This window comes from Protopterus annectens, chromosome 9.part0 (assembly GCF_019279795.1).
Source record: "Protopterus annectens isolate FY-2018-M chromosome 9.part0, PAN1.0, whole genome shotgun sequence".
NCBI classification, from domain to species: Eukaryota; Metazoa; Chordata; order Ceratodontiformes; family Protopteridae; genus Protopterus; species Protopterus annectens.
Genome location: NC_056743.1, coordinates 998,076,918 through 998,098,680, shown reverse-complemented (window position 1 = coordinate 998,098,680; position 21,763 = coordinate 998,076,918). Strand labels below are relative to the sequence as shown.

The 21,763-nt window shown below is 42.9% G+C and overlaps 1 protein-coding gene across 1 annotated transcript in view; it reads right to left on the bottom strand.

Annotated features, from left to right (window-relative positions):
• The window catches only part of LMBR1L (limb development membrane protein 1 like), a 1,236,065-nt gene that overhangs the window by 982,089 nt on the left and 232,213 nt on the right, over positions 1-21,763 (bottom strand). Inside the window, exon 3 of the mRNA XM_044082192.1 lies at positions 6,296-6,435. Within this exon, the coding sequence (XP_043938127.1) occupies positions 6,296-6,435 (140 nt within the window). The remainder of the gene's footprint in view (positions 1-6,295; positions 6,436-21,763) is intronic.

Here is a 21,763-nt window from a genome sequence, read left to right as displayed (position 1 = left end):
TGTCAGACTCCAAGCCAGTCACAAGTGGTGTCCCACAGGGCTCGGTCCTTGGCCCCATATTGTTCGGCATCTACTTCTCAGAAGTACAGGCCAACATGGGAGGACTTTGGCTGACAAAGTTTGCAGACGACTGCAAACTGGGCCATAGTGGAAAGTGCATCGGACACGGATATCCTTCAGAAGGGACTCACGGAAACAGATAGCTGGTGCCAGAGCCATGGCCTGAAGTTAAACGCCAAAAAATGTATAGTCATACCCTTCGGGAAAAACAAGGCAACCCCAAGCTACCATATAGGTGGCAATCCACTAAGCACAGAAGAGGTTATCAGGGACCTGGGGATCCAGGTTGACAGTGGCCTTTCTTTTGACACTCACGTTGCTAAAGTGGTTAGAAAGACCTTCTACATTACCCACCTGATCATGAAGGGATTCACATCCAGATCTAGTGAGGTCATTGTTCCCCTGTACTCTTCACTTATCAGACCAATGATCGAGTACAATGCCCCATTAGGGATGCATCTCACCCGACATCTGCAGCAATTGGAGAGACCCCAAAAGTTCCTCACCAAAAGGATAAAGGGACTCCAAAATCTGTCATATGCTGCCAGATTTAAGAAACTCCAGCTCTATTCAGTCGCATACTGTCTGCTCAGAGGTGACATGTGCCTGACATACAAGGCCATGTCCAACCCGGAATTAATGGACATGCTCCACCTCAAAAAATCCAAATCCACCAAAACCACTAGAGCAAGCGACTTAAACCTTAGCACGGATATAAATAGGACATGCTGGAGGGATAGATTTATCACTCAGAGACTCCCTATGCTGTGGAATAAAATCCCGGTCCATGTGAGGCAGAGCACCTCGCTGGCTCTGTTCAAGAGAAATCTTGACCTGTGGATGGGAGATCGTAGGTTTATCCCGGGAATCATCTCTGTGTCACTGCTGGACAGAGGCACAACAAACTAATGGGCACAGTATTTTTTCATATAAGGGGTGGCGTAAGCCACAAAAATTTGGGCTAGGCTTATAAATGCCTTAGGGCAGATAGCCTAGTATAAACCTATGAACCTATGAGAAAAAATTGGTGGCTCTGTATTGTAATGAGCCGAAATGGCAGAGGCATGGATTTTAATTGATGAGAAAGATAGGCCTTTGTCAAGCATCTCAGTTAAATATTGTAATATCGGAGGAATATTTGGTTCTGCTGTATCAGCTCCTTGTGCTTTATTCCAAGCACAGAATCTCTTCCACTTGTCAGTGTAAGATTTCCTAGTACTAGGCTTTCTGGCTTCCAAAATGACATCCTTCACAGCTTTACTGAGAGGTGTTGTTTGTATAACTACATGATCAGTCATGCTGCCAGGTTCAGTGTCTGTAGTTGATTGTGCAGGATCTGATTGCTTTGCTGGGACAGTAGTTGAGGACTTTGAGGTAAGGTCCAAGCTGGGTATTGAGACAAGTTCCTTAGGATTGGGTACCAGTACTGGCAGGGCCATTCCAGGGCAATTAGTATCATCTTTGGTTTCTCTTGTCTGACTTTAGAAGGACCTTGGGGAGAAGAGGCAGAGAAGGAAAGGCGTAAACTGATAGGTTTTTCCAACTGAAGGATAGGGCGTCCACTTTCCATGCTTGTCTGTGATAAGTCCTTGTGCAGAATCTTTTCAACTGATAATTTTGAGGAGAGGCAAATAGATCTATGTCTGGGCTCCCCCATTTCACTGTTATCATGCTGAAGACTTGTGGATGTAGTTTCCACTCATGAGGATCCATAAGGTTTCTGCTTAAATCGTCTGCCAGTGTATTTTGTTTTCCTGGCAGGAATTGAGCTTGAAGATGTATTTGGTAGGTCAAAGCTGTGTCCCACAGTGCCATGGCTAATCTGCAAAGGGGGTATGAGTGCGTGTCCCCTTGCTTGTTTATACACCACATGACTGTGGTGTTGTCCATCTTTATCAGTAGTTGTCCTGGATGAAGTAAGTCCTTGAAGGCTGTTAGGGCATTTAGAACAGCTAGCATCTCTTTCTGGTTGACATGTAGATGCATTTGTTTTGGGGTCCATATGCCCTGAATGCATCTTCCTGCCATGTGGGGCCCCCAGGCATAATCCGATGCGTCTGTTAAAGTTTGGCTGGCAGGGTGGGAGAGTGAAGATCCGTCCCATGTTTTGGTGACATGCCTTTGCCCACCAAAGAAACTCCTGTTGTAGGCAGGGAATGAGAGGAATCCATTGCTTCCAGACTGTGAGAATGTTGATTCCATAAACTTTTTAGGTACCACTGAAGTTTCCACATATGCAGTCTTGCATATGGAATTAGTAGGATGCAGGATGCCATGAAGCCCAGAGCCTGCAGAATTTGTCTTGCAGATAAACTGGGTTTTGGTTGCCATCAGTTTGAAGTAAGTAGTCAGTTGCCTTGGTTTGTCTGGCGTGAGGTAAGCCATCTGGGCAGTTGTATTCAAGCTTGCACACAGGAATGTTATCTTTTGAGAGGGTACCAGTTGTGATTTCTTTTCGTTTATTGTGTTCCCTAGGCATGTTAGAAGCCCTTTCACATACGCCAGGTGTCTAAGAAGAGTGTGTCCTTTTGCTCTGCTTGAATGAGACAGTCCAAGTAAGGATATATTTGTATATTTTTTGTCTGCAAAATGCAATTACTGATGCCAGGCACTTGAATCTGAGGTATCTTCTGCATGACTGTCTTATTAGGACATGCAGGTATGCCTCTTTTAGGTCTACAGTCACCAGCCAAGCATTCTTGCCCAGCATGGGCAGAAGCTGCTGCAAAGTCAGCATTTTGAATTTTGGAATGTCCAGGTATGCGTTCAAAATCGATAAATCCAGTATTGGCCGTTAGGCCTTGTCCTTTCTGGGTACCAAGAACAGTGGAGTAAAATCCTTGTCCTTTTTCCTGCTCTGGTACTGCCTGAATGGCCCCCATATCCATGAGGGACATAACCGGTTTCTGTGCCTCTACCCATTGTTTTTTTGGCAGATCTGGCCAACCATTTACCTTTGGCAGAGTGTGGAAATGAAATCTGTATCCCTGTGATACGATGTTTAGTACCCACTTGTCCTGGATTATTAACTGCCAATTTTGAGCAAAAAGTGCTAGTTTTCCCCCTATGGGTGCTGCCAAAAGAAAGTGCTTGGTGTAGGCAGAGGGAAGTCATTGGGATTGCCTTCTGTATGTTTGCGCTTTATCTCATCCAGATTTGGAGGAGGAAGCGCCACATTGCTTTGACCTGTATGAATCTTGCGCCTGGTATCTGGAACCCTTAGGGCGTCTGGATTTGCCCCTTTGAGCTCTGACACAGGAAAGGACCACTTTTTAGTAGGCCCGTGTCTACTGAATCTTGGTGGCTGCATTTGTAAGAAGTCTAACAGTTTGCATAGACTTAGCTTTATCTTCCATTTTCTTTAAAACCTCTTCTGCCTTAATACCAAACAGAGAATCATGCTGTAAAGGTGCATCTAGCAATTTTGCTTTAACATGATCAGGCAAATTCTGTTCCTTTAACCAGGCATGCCTCCTAATCACAGATCCAGTAACTGCGGCCCTGCAGGAGGCCTCTAAGGAATCAAAACCACAATGCAAAGTATGCTTTCCAACTGGTTCAGCTGCATGCACTAATTCCTGCAATTCTTTATTTTCTGAACATTCTGAAATCAACATAATTTTCTGTTTCAGCAATCCCATAACATGTTGTTGGTACTTAAGCATATGAAATTGACAGTTTAAGGCCCTGATTGCCAAGGTCGCAGATGTATAAACTTTTTTCCCCCCATCTGTCCAGTGCCCTCGAATTTCTGTCAGAGGGGGTAGGATTTTTTGCTGTTGAGGCCTTAACTCCCTTTGGACCCTGTGAAATAGTTTCAGGATCAGCAGTAGGGTTTCTAAATAAAAATGTATGTGAGTCAGGGACCCTGTAATATCTGTCAGGCTTACTGGGAGCCAGAGGTAAGGAGTCAGGGGTCAAGCTTGACTCCGAAAACACATCATCTACAATGTCTAAAACCAGGGGAATGGATAAAGGCCTATGCTGAGGAAGAAGGAAATCCCCGAACCTCTTTTTTGATTCTGAGAAGTCTTGACTCTCCCAGTGAAAATGCTCCCTCAAAGTATGCAAGGTTTCTCCAAATGAATAATCCTCAGGAGGAGATGCAGATGGAATAGACTCCTCAGCATCAGAATCCTCATAGGGAGGTATAGATAATTCCTGATCAGAAGAGGAATCAGAAGAAATAGAAACCTGATCTGACGATTCATAATCGGCCTACGCCTCTTATCAGGAGGGGGATGGGTACCCCTGATTAAGGTAACAAGTCATTTTGATCATCTGTTTTTTAGGCACAGAGGCCTGTGCACGTGGCTCATACATCTTTTTTGTTAGTTTTAGAAGTTGCTTTTGTCTGGTTTTGCAGCTTTCGTCGGTTTGATATACAAATGTTGAGGTCTGAATACACCCTCAGAAGCTGGTGTCTGCTCAGCGGCATCGGACCAATCCGAGGGAGATATATCCGTCGGGTCAAATACCTTGAGTATCTTGCGGCATGCCGGACTCCACATGGGTGTTGGTAGAGGCCTGCAACTCGAAGGTAGCGGGTATCAGGGGCTGCGAAAGCTCCTCACTGAGTACCGGCAAACCGGCGACTGGCTTAGGAGAAGCTTCGTCGTCAGATTTGGATCTCGACTGCCTTTCTCTGTCCTTTTCTTTGTGTTTTTTATGTACTCCGGTAGTCGGATTACTATCCGACGACATTTCTGGGTAGTTAAATCTGCTTCCAAAATACTTCGATTCAAAAATATACCGACGCTTAATAGTGCGTTGGTTAAATCTAGCACAAAACCGACAGCCAGGCACGTTGTGATCAGGGACTAGGCAAGGAATACAGTATAGATGGAAATCCTTATGAGGTATTTGCTTTCCACAAATAATACAATTAACTTTTCTGACATCGGTAAAAAGCAAGAAAAAAAAGTTTCCCCAATGGGATACTTGGCTTTAATGAAGACTTTGGTTCTGAAACTCAAGCTCAAATATTTCAGTAGTCGGCCGACCGGCACTTGCGAAATGCTTCTGCTTCGGGCACCGCGCGGCAAGAAAGACTAAAGAAAATGGCGTCAGCTGCAGGTTTTATACCCCTGACGACCTGACGTCATGGAAGAGAAGACAGCAACCGACGCAGGATCCAAGACTTTGGAATTCAGGCCGACTGAGGGCAACCTGCCAGCAGATTACCCAAGTATAATGACTGCAACAGTGAAACACGAAGAACATCTGGGGAAAGACGAACAAGGGGTTCTTTGCACATTAAGGTCTTCAGCTCAGAAATTCTCCTACCAGAAGTAAGCAAAAATTCTCCAACTCATCTCCTCCATGCACACCTATAACATTAAGTCACCAAGAGTCAGACTTCTCCCAGTCTTGTACTCCTAAACACTAACAAAAAATGTCTTCATGACTGGTGACTCAGCTGTTTGGTATTCAGATTGTCTACTCATATAGCTGAACAAAGGCAGGGTTACAGTCATTTTAATGGCATTAAAAGGGTCCTAAAGATCTTTTCCCAAGGCAAGTGAGACTGCAATGTGGGAGTGAACGATTTGGAATGCAAACCCAGAGAGACATGCAGAGAAAGACACATAAGAACGCACCTTTGTCACTTGCACAAAAATACACTAGACCAGATACTTGCATACAAAAAAATATAACTGGCTGAATAGTTGGTGTCATTCTACAGCATGTAACGTTTTGACAGTCGAACTTACATCGCAAGCAATGGCCTGCACCTCTCATTCAAAGACTTCCACGTACCGGCTAAAGTCTTTGTTGTCCACATAGTGCCATTATTAGGCAGAGTCAATGGAAATTCCAATGTAAAAAATCATCAAACCTCAATTTGGACCACATTAAGGATATTCTGTTAAACGCTAGAAGTCTCAAACTGGCTGATCTCAACGTCTCCTGCATCTGGAACATGTCTGTGCTCATGTAGTGTAGAGGCAGCACGACAAAACAATGTTTTTTTTTTTCTCTATGTTAAACAAAGGTAAATAACTTCAAAGCAAAATAAGACAAGACAATAATGGGACTGTGTAACTATTAAGCAAGCAGGTGTCTTGTTTGTAGGGCAAGCCCTCACACCCCTGAACTTCATATGCACTAGCGTCCAAGTCACAAACTAGAAAAACATAAAACTCAACTTCTCCCTCATCAAAAAGTCCAACAAACCACAAAAAAAATAACAATTTGCAACTTAGTCAGTGCTGATGTAACAAGAACATCTCACCATGAATGAGAGAACAGTTCAGCCACTGGATGTAGTAGTTCTGTGGCACGGACAGCAAGATCTCATTGCTGACAATTGAAAATGGGAGCAGCAGGACAGCTCCCACAGACACTGCCAGTGTAAAGGTGCACATCCACAACCTAAAAAAGAAGCAAACCAAAATTAATAAGCAACATAAGTTAGTGTTGTAGTTTGTTTTAACTACTAATCTCTGACCCAGAAAACTGCTGAAGTAAAACTTCTCTGCAATTTTTTAATAGTTTCAATCATTTCTCTAGGCACAAATCACTATATGTTACCTAAATATATCTACATGTACTGTTCTTCCTAAATGTGTATGTTATACATATCACACACACACACACACACACACACACACACACACACACACACACACACACACACACACAAAATGCATTTAAACGATCCTGAATCGCCTCCAACACATCATTAACAGTACCACTGAACATTTAAAATACTGAAACACGACAGATTGAGAGAGGTTCAAACTGTACTCTTCTAATATGTTAACTCTGTCTCTAACTTCAGCTAAACTTTCTCAGAATAGTGGTAGTGTTACAGGAAGGGCTCTTCCCAGGTTGGGTGTAGGGTTAGAGTCAGGAGCAGGGCTAGGTTTGGGGGTTAAGGGGTATTAGTAGGGAGACTTCTCCTTCCTGTTCCACCTTACCAATACCTGTTAACCCTAATCCTGCTCCTACCCTCAAATCCTACTTCAGACCTTGGACAAAACCTTCCAATAATACTATCACTACACACATCTTGGACACAGAAAACACACACACATCCATCACCTAAGGCAACCCCTACCCTAATCCTAAAATTTACACACAACCCTAAACCTCAGGCACTCGCATGCATAACCCCTAATTTCTACACACATCTTAAAAACCTGTGCACTCGATATTATGCATGTTCGATATTCAGGAGACACAAAGTAAACATTCGGCATTCTGAAGATTTGACCTTTTATATGTAGAATATATACATACATACACACACCTCACAGCTCAACAAAACTGAGACCCTCCAGCCACATTTCCAAAGTGCAACCTCAGAAGCAGCACAGGCAAAGACAGAGGGACACAGATCCCTCAAAAAATGCTAAGTTATGCTTGATTTCATAGCTTTTATTAGTAGTTCAGTCTGAAGTAGTATTTTTTCGATGAGCTGAGCATATGACAATATATGTGCTTATCCTAACTACAGAATAAGATTAAGATTGTGCGATTAAAAAACATAACTAAGCTAGAGTACAAGGCATTTTGTGTATCCCCATTTTGCCACCATCACAAAATGAATCCTAACAATGGATGCTGATAAGGATAGAATACAAATGTTTATCTGATCAAGTTCATATATTTTTGTTAGCCATCATGCTCCCTGCACGATCATGTATTTACTATCATCCTATCCTGCATCTAGCATTTATCAATATTCTTCTCACATCATGCCTACTTTTCTTAATCAACTAAGAAAGAAAAAAATACACATGCTGTATACAGAAAACGCACGTCACAGACGCTCACACCCACAACCCTAAAAATATGGCACTGCCGATTCAATTCAAACAGCTAAAATTAAATTTTATTTTAGAATGGAAAAAGTCAATACAGTGACAAAATAAAACTGTAACCACAACTAGCCTATCAAAAAACAATACTATTGGCAAAACTAACAAAGAAAACTGTCCTAGTTAAAATTTTATCAGCTAAAACATAAAGCCAATAAAAAATAAATAGTATTAACATAACTTTTCATTACCGCACCTTAAAACTACTTTAAAATACATAAATATTTCAAAAAGATTTTAAATACCCCAAAACTATACAAAGTCATAAATGAACAAGGCAGTCCCCGAAGAAAAGTATACAAACCCTGTTCAGAAAACTCTTCAACAGCCTAATTGCCGTACACTACTGAAGTGAATGGAAAACAGTATTCCAGACTAAGAAAATATCTTTTGATTATTTTTACAGATTACTGTTTTTATAATTTAATATATATAAAGCACTTTGTCTATTCAGAATCTTCACAAATCCTTATCTGTTTAAAAACTTTCATTTGACTCTGTAGTGCTTTGCTGTCTCAGGCTATTGTATAAACTGAAACATTTACTCTGTGTAATTATCTCTTGGCTAGTGGGGGCTGGTTCTTTTGTGTTCTTGTAAAAAAAAAGTTGTTGTTCTGGTCTTGCCCTAACTTTGGTAGGATCTCTGTCTTTGCACACAGTGCAGGCTGGAGAAGTTGTTTGACCGCAACTGAGCAACAAAATATAAGTATCTTTTGATTATTTTTACAGATTACTGTTTTTATAATTTAATATATATAAAGCACTTTGTCTATTCAGAATCTTCACAAATCCTTATCTGTTTAAAAACTTTCATTTGACTCTGTAGTGCTGTCTTTGTCTTAGGCTATTTTGTCCCACCCTCCCTCCCTGTTGGTGTCTTGCTCTTATACTTGGAGGCTTTGCAGTTGCACTGTGACACACATCCCAGTCTAGTGTCATTAGCTCATTCTTCTTAATACACAGAGAACATTTGATAAGGCCTTCTGTTCCTCCTTTTTCCCTTTTCAAAAAGTAAAACAAAAATTTTTTTTTCTTTTTCGCCTGAACCTTCTTGTGTTCTGACTGTCCTTCTCAAACATATTGGAAATATACAGTATATTTCAGAGCATTTGTTATAACTGTATTTGCTATAACTGATTTAAGTATTTTTTTCTGGCTTTTTGAATATTTACTGCTTAGCGACTGCATCTTAGCCTGTTTATACAGCTCTGCATTCTATTTAAACTGTTTTTGTGTTGATTAACTGTTTTGCACTCTTAAAAAGTTATTTGTTGCTTAATTTTACCTGTAGGCTAACACACTCAAGTGTGCTAGCCGCTTAAAAGCATTTATAGCATTTACTGTTTTTTTCCTTGACTCTGTATAAAAAAAATCTCTTGTTTTCCCACCTTACTGAACTAGAGTAGTCCAGTTTCAGAGTTGCTGATCCCTGGGCTTTGTTTTTAGTTCCTGTTACTGATCCATTGCCTTATTAGGAAGGAGGGAAGTTTCTTTGCTTACCAGTGGGAGTGGGAAGCACTGAGCAGCCTTTTTGTCCGAATTGGTGAAGTTACAGCCAGAAACTAGTAGACCATTGGTCGTTTTGGGCCAATTCCTAGCTCCTTTCAGCCCCCTGCTATAAAACACGCTAAACACACGTTTTCCAGCTTGTACCAACTCAGCACAGATCCTCGTGGTGGCCTGCAGAGTGATCCAAGCAGCAGAGAGCTAAAAGAGTGACTTTCTACCAGATATAAGTATTTTTGTGGCTTTCCCACTGTTATTAAGCTAGCGACTGCATTTCGCCTGTTTTACTGCTACTTTAAGTGATTTCTGCATTTTACACTGTTTATTGAACTTTAAGTTACTAATTGTTGCAAATTGTTTCTGTAGGCTACACACTAAAGTGTGCTAGCCGATTTACAGCATTTATAGCATTTACTGTCTGTTTTTTCCTTATCTCTGTAATAAAACAAAAAAATCTCTGGTTTTCCCGCCTTACTGAACTAGAGTAGTCCAGTTTCAGAGTTGCTGATCCCTGGGCTTTGTTTTTAGTTCCTGTTACTGATCCATTGCCTTATTAGGAAGGAGGGAAGTTTCTTTGCTTACCAGTGGGAGTGGGAAGCACTGAGCGGCCTTTTTGTCCGATTTGGTGAAGTTTCAGCCAGAAACTAGTAGTCCATTGGTCGTTTTGGGCCAATTCCTAGCTCCCTTCAGCCCCCTGCTATAAAACACGCTAAACGCGCGTTAGCACGGAGTTGCCACTGTTGCACACAAGAGCAGCGGCGGTTAAACAAGGTTAAACTATTCGGGCCATCTAAATTCCACTCTTCAAATTTTCCCTTAGAACTACCTTCCTCGAGCTGTACTGCTGATCTAACCAGCATATCCTATAACTGAAAAGTTCATCTCTACTTGATTCCCAAGTAGACTATTCTCTATCTGTAAAGCCTAGCACTTACTCCTACAGTACTTGCACCTTGATAAAGCACTCTTATTATAGATAGTACCCCACCAGCCTAAAACCCACTTCCCCCGGAGCCTTTGAAAGTCTCTTTATCTACTACTTCTAGTATGTCGAGGGATCAGTTGCTAGTGTCCTCTCCAGCTCAACTGGTGAACCTGGGAATATTGAGGCAATGTTACAACTGCCTCATGTACACAGACAATCCTCTCCTTCTCCCACAAAACACAAATACACGCGAGAGATGCAACTATACGGCCAAACTGGAGGCTGAGCTCTCTCAACATAGGACTGGCAAGACCAGACAGGAGGAGAAGGTAACCACACACAATACATACCCAGTCACACATGGTACCATCACAACTTCAAATCATACACATACTCACACAAAGACATACTCGGAGGCTCTGATCAAAAATTTACCAAAACAGCAGAGGCCACCAAAGCAGACACCCAAACAACTACCACCTCACGACCCAACACATGCAACACATAGACCACACAGTCAGAGTGTCAAACAGTCACAGCCCTTAAGGCCAAACAAAATGCCAGACACACTTGTCATTGGTGATTCCATAGTCAGACACACTGACGTCCCGCTCACCGGACTGAGTAAGGAGAAGGTCACAGTAAGTTGCCTGTCGGGCGCTAGAATCCGCCACATAACGCAAGCACTCAGGTCTCTCAACAGCAGGTACAAGTACGACTCAGTCATTGTCCACGCTGCTGTCAACGACCTGAGACGTACCTCCTTGGACTACATGAAAAGGGACATCGAGGAGCTCTCTGATTATGTAGCCCAGGCAGGTATGACCCTGACCTTGAGCAGTATCCTACCTTCACCTAGAATGATGCCACAATACAGTGATAAGATGATCAGCTTTAATAATTGGCTTAAATTCTGGTGTCATTCAAAGGGGATCCAATGGCTTTGCAAGGGACGGCTTGCACCTGTCACCCCTGGGCTTCCGGATATTGGCAAAGGCTCTTGCCACCCCCATAGTGCCTTTTTTAGGCAAGGCTCAAATTCTAAACCTACCACCCTAGAACACCAAAAAGGAAAAAAACTAAGGGTAATGCTGCTCAATGCCAGAAGTCTCACTCTCAAGATGCACGCACTCGAGGCCCTTCTCAATATGGAGAACATCGATGTCTGTGCTGTGACAGAAACCTGGTTCAAGGCTCCTGAGAGCACCCCAGCACTAACAGGTTTCACCTCATATCATGCGTTCCGGCCCCAAAATCCGGACAACACCAAGAAAGGAGGGGTGTCCATATTCATAAAGGACACCCACACCTCAAGGTTGGTGGCAACGCACGATGCATCGGAGACCATCCAGGTGCAATTAACCATAGGCAAGACTGCTCTGCAATTTGTAGCATGTTACAGGCCACCCTCTCAAACTCAGGAACCTCACATGGCCTTCCTGAAAACATTGGAGGGATAAATGTATCTCCAAACACCATCATACTAGGTGACTTCAACTACCCTAATATAGACTGGGAACACTACTCATGCCCGAACACTCTAACCCAAAGATTCCTGGAGTTCATAAACTCAAATGCCATGGAACAACTAGTCACCATCCCCACAAGAGGAGAAAACATACTTGATCTCATCATCACGAACATGGGATCAAAATGTTCAACACCGAAGTATACCCCTCACTGGTGAGTTCAGATCATAAACTAATCTTGCTGGAGGTCCTCATCCGCCCCACCTGAAACAAAAAAGACCACAGTGAAAAACTTCTCAAAAGCCGATTTCACACTTCTAAAAACTAGTGTGGTCTCCTTTAAGGCCCCTGAGCCAGTGGTAAACATTACTCAAACCGCTGAATCACTTACAAATGCCTTCTACCAGCACCTACAGGACTGCATGGATCAGGCAATCCCAAACAAAACTAAGACTCTCTGTACCAAAGGCAAGCGTCCAGTCTGGTGGACCCCAGCCATAAACAAGCTCTACAACAAAAGGAGGAAGCTACTACAAGATAGAGCAAAATCCTTGAAAGGTAAGACACCTTTGATCATTATAAGTAAAAACTAAGAGCTCTCATAAAATCATCCAAGGCAAATTTTGAGAGAAAAATCGCCAAGGACTCTAAAGACAATCATAAGGCCTTCTTTAGCTATGTTAGAAACCTAGGAGGAAACTCCCAGATATGCTCAGAATTAGTTCAAAATGATGTGAAAATTACTGAACCTACACACATTGCTAACATACTGGCTGACAGGTTCAGTGCAAACTTCTCCCCTCCCCAAAAGGAGAGATATCTATTCCAGAGGATTGTAGCCCCCAAACATCTCCAACGCCCAGGTGAGAACTGCCCTCACTAAGGCAAAAACACAGCATCCATGGGACGGATGGTGTCCCCGGCTGTGTGCTTCATGAACTCAACGAGGAATTAAACCCACAGTTAGGACAGCTGTTTAATCTTAGCCTCACCTCAGGATCATTACCCAAGGAGTGGCGACGCGACTGTGGTCCCACTTCATAAGGCGGTGCCTCCACAGACCCTGGAAATTACCGCCCATTAGCTTGACAAGCCTTATCTGCAAAGCCATGGAGAGGATCATAATGGAACTCATAAATAAAGACATAGGGAACTTGCAGACTTTGGATCCAACCCAGTTTGGCTTTGTCAAAGGCAGATCCTGCCTCTTAAACCTGGTTGACTTTTTCGAGACAGTCACCAAGGCCATTGATGAGGAAAGGCAGTCCATACAGCCTACCTCGACCTGGCAAAGGCCTTGACACAATACCCCACTCAGGTATCATCGAAAAACTCATCAGCTTGAATGTAAACCCATACATCACAAGATGGGTTGCAAACTGGCTAAGTGACAGAACCCACAGGGTCAGAGTTGCTGGAGCCATGTCAGACTCAAAGCCTGTCACAAGTGGTGTCCCACAGGGCTCAGTCCTGGGTCCACTCTTGTTCGGCATCTACTTTTCTGAAGTACAAGCAAACACAGGAGGGTTATGGCTGACAAAGTTTGCAGATGACTGCAAACTGGGCGCCATAGTCGAAAACACATCTGACACAGATATCCTCCAGAAGGGCCTCACAGAAACGGATAACTGGTGCCAGAGCCATGGCCTGAAGTTAAACGCCAAAAAATGCATAATCATACCCTTCGGGAAAAACAAGGTTACCCCTAGCTACCACATAGGTGGCAATCCACTGAGCACAGAAAAAGTCATCAGGGATCTGGGGACCCAAGTTGACAGTAGCCTTTCGTTTGACACTCATGTTGCTAAAGTAGTTAGGAAAACCTTCTATATCACCCACCTGATCATGAAGGGATTCACATCTAGATCAAGGGAGGTCATAGTCCCCCTGTACTCATCACTCATTAGACCTATGATTGAGTACAATGCCCCGTTCGGAATGTATCTGACCAGACACCTGCTGCAGCTTGAAAGGCCCCAAAAGTTTCTCACCAAAAGGATAAAGGGTCTCAAAAATATGTCTTATGCTGCCCGACTGAAAGAACTCCAGCTCTATTCAGTCTCATACCGCTTGCTCAGAGGTGACCTGTGCCTGACATATAAGGCCATGTCAAACCCAGATTTGATGAATATGCTTCACCTCAAAAAATCTAGATCCCTCAGAACCACAAGGGCGGGAGACTTAAACCTTGACACGGTTATAAATAGAACGTGCTGGAGGGACAGATTCATCACCCAGAGACTCCCTATGCTGTGGAACAAAATCCCAGTACATGTGAGGCAGAGCACCTCGCTGGCCTTGTTCAAGAGGAATCTTGACCAATGGATGGGAGATCGCAGATATACCCCAGGGATTACTTCAGTGTCACTGCTTGACAGAGGCACAGAAAAATGATAGGCATAGTTTTTATTCAAACTAAAGGGGTGGCGAAAGCCATATAACTATGGGCTAGGCTTATAAATGCCCTTGGGCAGATAGCCTAGTATGAACCTATGAACCTATGTTTAAAAACTGATGAATGGAAACTGGCAGTCTGGGTTGTACAATGCACAAATTTCTTCTACTGTAGGAAAAAGTACAGTTTTGTACCTACCATAAATGTAGATGTTCGAGTGTTCACCCTGCTGCAGTCATCATACTTGGGTTATCCTGTCGTCAAGCGGTCCTGCAGTCGGCCGGATTTCCAAAGTCTTGGTCCGACGTCGGCTGCTGTCGCCTCAACCCTGACGTCAGTGCGCCAGGGGTACATATACTGCAACCGATGCCATTTTCTTCAGTTTTCCTTGCCCCAGATGTCAGGTGCCCCCAAAAAGGTGATCCAAATTAGTACAAAATGGTAAGAACACTGTACAAACACAAAATCCCTTCAGCTATAAGCAAATACATCAGTAAGGCATAGCAGAGATTTAGCCAGTAGATCAGAGGGGTTGGAGGGAGGGTAACCTGGACTGCAGCAGGGTGAACACTCTTAACATCTACATTTATGGTAGGTACAAAACTGTACTATGTTCATTGTGTTACCCTGCTGCAGTCATCACACTTGGGTTGAGTCCCAAAGCTAAGGTAGGGTGGAGGTATCATAGAGGGTTAGAGGAGGCAATGAGGCCCTGCAGAACTGCAGTGGCGAAGCCCGCCCTGGTCTTAGAGTAAAGATGTAAGTGATCGTGTTTGGTGAAGGTGTGTACAGAACTCCAAGTTGCAGCTTCTAAAATTTCCTTGGTAGGAACCCCCCTGAAAAAGGCTGTAGAGGTAGCTGTTGTCCTGGTAGAGTGGGACCTAATGGTAGGGGGAACTGGTTTCCCATGATGGGTATAGCAGAACTGTATGCAATTGGCCTATCCATTTAGAAATGGTTTGCTTGGATATGGCCTTGCCTTGAGAAGCTGTAGCATAGGATACAAAGAGCTGGTCAGTTTTTCTGAAAGCCTTAGTTTTATCCAAGTAGTAACAAAGCTGCCTGTGAATGTCCAAGGAATGCAGGAGTCTCTCACCTTTGTTCTGTGGATTGGGGAAGAAAGTGGGTAGGTGGATGGTTTGATTTAAAGCTACACTGGAAACCACCTTAGGCATGAAGGAAGGATTAGTTCGTAGAGAAACTCTGTCTTGATGAAAAATGAGGAAAGGTTCCACTGCCATAAGTGCCTGTAATTCTGAGACTCTCCTGGCAGAAGTTATTGCCAGGAGCAGGGCAGTCTTCCAAGACAGGAACTGAAGGTCTGCAGAGAAAGCTAGTTCAAAGGGAGGTAGCGTTAGTTTTTCCAGAACAAAGTTGAGGTCCCATGTTGGTGTAGGAGCTCTTATAGGCGGTCTAATGTTTTTTGCCCCTCTGAGGAACTGCCTTAGAAGAGGATTTGAAAATAAAGGTGGATTCGTGTCGTAGTGAGCTGAAATAGCTGAAGAATGGATTTTAGTTTAGGAGAAGGAAAGTCCTTTGTGCAACATCTCAGCTAAATACTGCAGAATGTGAGGCATATGAGGCTGAGTTGTGTCTTGGCCTTTAGCTTGGTTCCAAGCAGAAAACCTTTTCCATTTGTCCGAGTAAGCCTTCCTGGTGCATGGCCTCCTGGCTTCCAGAATAACATCCAGTACTGCTTGTGAAAGAGGGGCTGGTTGGATGCTTAATTGATTTGCCATGCAGCCAGGTTTAAGGTTTTGAGCTGGCTGTGTAGAATCTGCTTGTTTTGCTGCGTGAGCAAATGAGGTATTTGAGGCAATATCCATGGTGGGCTGCGAGCCATATTCTTCAATAGCGGGTACCAGTGCTGGCGTGGCCAGTCTGGGGCTATGAGAATCAGCCGAGGTTTCTCCTTTTTGACCTTCAAAAGAACCTTTGTGAGAAGAGGTAATGGAGGAAAGGCATATGTTGTGAGGTTTTTCCAACTGAAGGAGAGAGCGTCCACTTTCCAAGCTTGATGGTGGAATGTCCTTGCACAGAATTTTGTCAGTTGGTAGTTTTGAGGACTGGCAAACAGGTCTATATTTGGAAGGCCCCATTTTTGAGTTATTATTGTAAATATTTGTGGGTCTAGTTTCCACTTGTGGGGATCTTTGATGTTTCTGCTTAGGTCGTCTGCCAATGTGTTTTTCTGTCCTGGCAGGAATTGAGCTTGTAACTAGACTTGGTAGGCCAGAGCCGTGTTCCGTAGGATTACTGCTTGCCTGCAAAGAGGGTAGGAATGTGTGTCCCCTTGTTTATGTACCACACTACTGTGGTGTTGTCCGTCTTTATTGCAAGTTGTCCTGGCTGTAGTAAATCCTTGAAGGCTGTCAGAGCTTTCTGTACAGCTAGCATCTCTTTTTGATTTATGTGCAGTTTTCTTTGTTCTGCAGTCCATAGGCCTTGAATGCATTGCCCTGCCATGTGTGCCCCCCAGGCATAGTCTGAAGTATCTGTTGTGATAGTTTGCCTGGTTGGGGGCAAGGTGAAAGGCTGACCCTTGCTGAGGTGACATGCCTGTGCCCACCATAGAAATTCCTGTTGAAGGCAGGGAATGAGAGATTTCACTGTGTCCAAGCTGTGGCTGTGCTGAGACCATATGCTTTTTAGGTACCACTGTAATTTCCTCATATGCAGTTTTGCAAATGCAAGATGCCATGAAGCCCAAAGCCTGCAGAATTTTTCTTGTAGTTAATTGGGTCTTTGTTGCCATTGTCTTGAAATATTTAGTCAGATGAAGTTGCTTGTCTGGTGTAAGATAAGCCTTCTGGGCCGTTGTGTCCAAGCTGGCACCCAGGAATGTCATTTTTTGTGAGGGTACTAGTTCTGACTTCTTTTCGTTTACTGTGTACCCCAGACAATTTGGTAGATGCTTCACAAAAGCCAGATGATGTAAGAGAATGTCTTTTCTTTCTGCTTGGATGAGGCAGTCATCCAGGTATGGATATATTTGAATTCCTCTTTGTCTGCAGTATGCAATTACTGGTGCCAGGCATTTTGTGAAAACTCTGGGAGCAGTAGATAAGACAAAGGGCAGTGCAGATAATTGATAATGGGTTGAACCTGCAATGAAACGGAGGTATCTTCTGCAACTTTGTCTGATAGGGACATGCAGGTATGCCTACTTGAGGTCCACCGTTACCAGCCAAGCTTCCTTGCCCAACATGGGAAGTAGCTGCTGTAGTGTAAGCATCTTGAATTTGGGAACTTGCAAGTGTTTAGAGTTGAAAGGTCCAGAATTGGTCTCCAAGCATTGTCCTTTCTGGGTACTAGAAAGAGCCTTGAGTAAAATCCTTGGCCTTGCTCTTGAGTTGGTACCCGCTGAATGGCTCTCATGGTCATGAGAGCTGTAATTTGTTTTTGAGCCTCTGCCCTTTGATTTTGTGGCAGGCTTGACATTCCTCTTTTCATTGGCAAGGTGTGAAAGTGGAATCTGTATCTTCATAAAATTATGTCTAGGACCCATTTGTCCTTTGTGACCATGTGCCAGTTGTCTGCAAATAGTGCTAGTTTCCCCCCCAAGGGGGCTGACAAAAGAGCTTTGTTTGGCCAGATGAGGTGCAAGTCATTGAGTTTGCCTTCTGGTGGATTGAGACCTGTCTTCTCCTCCCTTCTGGGTTGGAGTGCCCCATTGGCGAGGTTTATACTGGGCTTGTGGTTGTCCTCTGCCCCTTGGTTGTCTGTATTTACCCCTCTGAGGTCTGTCAGTGGCTGGAAAGGACCAATTTTTTGTTGGCCATTTTCTGCTGAAGCGAGGGGGTTGTACTTGTAGGAAATCTTTGACTGTCTGCATTGATTTCGCCTTATCTTCCATTTTCTTTAAAACTTCTTCTGCTTTAACTCCAAAAAGAACATCCTGCTGTAAGGGAGCATCTAGTAGTTTTGCTTTAACATGATCAGGCAGACTTTGTTCCTTTAACAAGGCATGCCTACGTATAACTGATCCAGTGACAGCTGCTCTGCAGGAGGCCTCTAAAGAATCAAACCCACATTGTAAAGTATGTTTGCCCACCTGCTCGGTGGCGTGCAACAAATCTTGTACTTCCTTCAATTCAGATTGTTGAGGGAGGGAGGTTATCTTTTGTTTTAACTGAGAAATCAGAAATTGCTGATACTTAAGCATATGAAATTGACAATTTAGTGCTCTCATAGCTAATGTGGCTGAGGTGTAAACCTTTTTCCCCCCACCTGTCTAGTGCTCTTGAATCCCTTTCAGAAGGTACTGGGTTTTTAGCCATGGAAGCCTTAGCCCCCTTGGGACCCTGGGAGATAGTCTCTGGGTCAGCTACTGGACTTTTGTAAAGAAATTTGTGGGAATCAGGAACTCTGTAGTATCTGTCAGGCTTGGCCGGAGCAGGAGGTAGAGAGTCTGGGTTGAAACTGGATTCTGAATAGACATCATCCACAATATCCAAAACAGGAGGGATGGCTAGAGGTCTGTGTTGGGGGAGTAAAAGAAATTCTCTGAGCCTTTTCTTGGAATCAGAGTAATCCTGACCTTCCCAGTGAAAATGTTCCCTCAGTGTGTAATGTTTCCCCAAAAGAGTAGTCTTCAGGTGGAGAAGCTGAGGGAATAGAATCCTCAGCATCAGAATCTTCATAAGGAGAGAAGGAATAGTCTTGGTCCTCAGAGGAATCCGAAGAAATAGACAGTTGCTCAGAGGAAGCAGAATCTTCCTCTTGTCTAGGCCTTTTGTCAGGAGGAGGCTGAGAACCCCTGATAAGAGAAATCAAATCTTCAGCCATTTTGAGCATCTGTTTCTTAGGCATAGGGCCTTGAACAGGAGACTGAAGTGTAGTCTTTTTTGATTTAGAAGGAGTCTTCGATTTAGAAAACGTTTTGACTGTAAGAGTCTTCGGTCTGAAAACGCCTTCAGAAACCGATGGCGTTTCTGAAGCACTGACGTCCTAGGAAGGTAAACCGTCGGAAGGGCCTGAAGTAAAAGGCTGCATCGGCCTAGTACATTCCGTCAAAATATCCGTAGCGGTCCCGGGTTCCAGAACTGCGGTAGTCAGGGGCTGCATCGGAGCCTCACTGATAACCAGAGAAGCGGAGACCGGATCAACCGAGGCCTCGGAATCGGGCTTAGGCCTGGGCTGTCGGTCCTTGTCCCTGCGCTTTTGGTGCACGCCGGCAGTTGGAAGCTCCGACGGCATGTTATAGTTAAATTTTCTACCAAAAAAGTGTTGTGCGAAATCAAATCGTCTTTTAATAGTACGCTTATTAAACCTAGCACAAAAACGACAAGTGACGTCGTGATCAGGACCTAGGCAAGGTATACAATAAGAATGAAATTCCTTATGAGGTATTTGCTTCCCACAAGAAATACAATTGTTAACTTTTTCTGACATTGGTCTGAGGCAAAAAAAGTTTCCCCAACGGGGTACTTAGCTTTATAGAAGACTTCGGTCTTAAATTCGAATTCGACAATCTCAGGAGTCGGCCGACCGGCACTTGCGAACTGCTTCTGCTTCGGGCACCGCACAGCAAGAGAGACTGAAGAAAATGGCGTCGGTTGCAGTATATGTACCCCTGGCGCATTGACATCAGGGATGAGGCGACAGCAACCGACGTCGGACCAAGACCTTGGAAATCCGGCCGACTGCGGGGCCGCCTGACGACAGGATAACCCAAGTGTGATGACTGCAGCAGGGTAACACGATGAACATCTTGTTTTTCATGATTTGTAGCTTTGTCACTTAAGAAATTATGTGCTTACTGCCAAGATACTTCTCACCCCAGACACCCAAGTATGCTATATTTATAAAAGCCATATAGCATCTTCACTAAATATCACCACTAAAGGAGCATAAATTACATTCTACAGTTCAATGAAATATTTACTATTACAGCAAAAGTGCTTACTATACCATCATTTAAATGTTGTAGTGCTCACTGCATTAAAAGTCAGATGATATGAAAACTAAAACTGGCACATTTGCACAGGAAACAATTACATTATTCAGCAAAAAAAAAAAAAATATACAAAATGAACTTTGTAACCCAACATATTTTTAAGGGTAGGCAGTTTGACAAAACAATGATTTTTTTTTCTCTATGTTAAACAAAGGTAAATAACTTCAAAGCAAAATAAAATAAGACAATAATGGGACTGTCTGTTAAGCAAGCAGGTGTCTCAAGTGCAATTTTTTTACCATTCATTTTTATGATTATGCAATAGTTGTTAGAGGGTAGGCACATTTTCTGTAGTCTACAGCAGATTTCATTATAGCACATTCAGTTAGTCTGACAAATTAAAAAATGTAGCTATATTCAAGTAAAAGGTAACAAAAGTAAGATGGAAAAGGATCTTAGTAAGTGCTTGGCATAGCATGCAATAAAACAGATTGCAAACTAAAATCATTGTCTACCAATGGTTTGAATCATTTTTATGGAGAAAGGTGCAGATGTATGAATCACCTTAACAACAGACTTACAGTACAGTGAGTCTGTATGTTACACTGCAACGAATTAGTGCTAAAAAGAAAACACTGGAATCATTTGTGTATCTGTGAAGATGAAGCTTCAATAACGTTAAGTGCGTCCCTGGTGCAAGACCTGAACTTAAGTTTATCTTTTTCCTGAATCGGTACAAAATCATGGCACTCTATGCACTACAATTAATTTCCTAGTAAAGTTTATTGTCTTGCCAAACAGTGTGAGAACACAGATGTCCCACTGTAGTAAACAGCTGTCTATCATGTTGTAGGACTGATCACTTAACTGATGAACAGTGTCCTGGATATTCCTCTCTTCATATTACTAACTCAATGTTTTTGTTAATAAGTGCAGATATACTTATTTTCTGTTATTAGTTCTCTACTTAATAAAATTATGTGAATCAAGTAACAGACCTTGATTATTTGTAATATGAAAACCCCTTTTGATGTCATCTGTTGTATTGGAGGTCCTAGTATCCTGTAATCACAGCACTTCTTGCTTAAAATTACAGCCATCCAATATCATCTTCAGCATTTGTAAGTCTCTGAAACAGTTGACAGCATTGTGTTCTGAGAGCTTCTAAGACGATGACGTGTGATTTGTCCTCATCTGTTTTATACAAGTGGCCTTATCTTTTAATATCTTACCAGTTTTCACTGCTTGACCTTCTTTAGGTTTTGGGGTAGCTCTGGACCTATTACTGTCTTTTCTTTTACATTAGCTGCAAGTAATCAATTTGTTGTTTGAGACTTCATGCCCTATCACTGGTCTACAGGATAACACTTGACAAAGTACATTTTTGCTGTTCTCTGTATTTGCCAACTCTCTTATCCTTGGACAGGTAGAGTGAATACGTTTTTGCTGGAGAGAATTTTTATTTCCTTCTGCATGTTTTGTTGTAACAGTATGACTTTGAATTAGCTACGCGTAACAATCAGTGTTGAGAAGCATTGCTTTAATTTACTGTTTACTTGTTTGCTTTGAACTTTTAACCTCAAGATTTTTACAATTAATGGTCAACTCAAGAATAAAATCACACTGTTCATTTGGTTTGCAATACAACTCTCTCTTTTCTTTCAACAGCATATTAATAATATG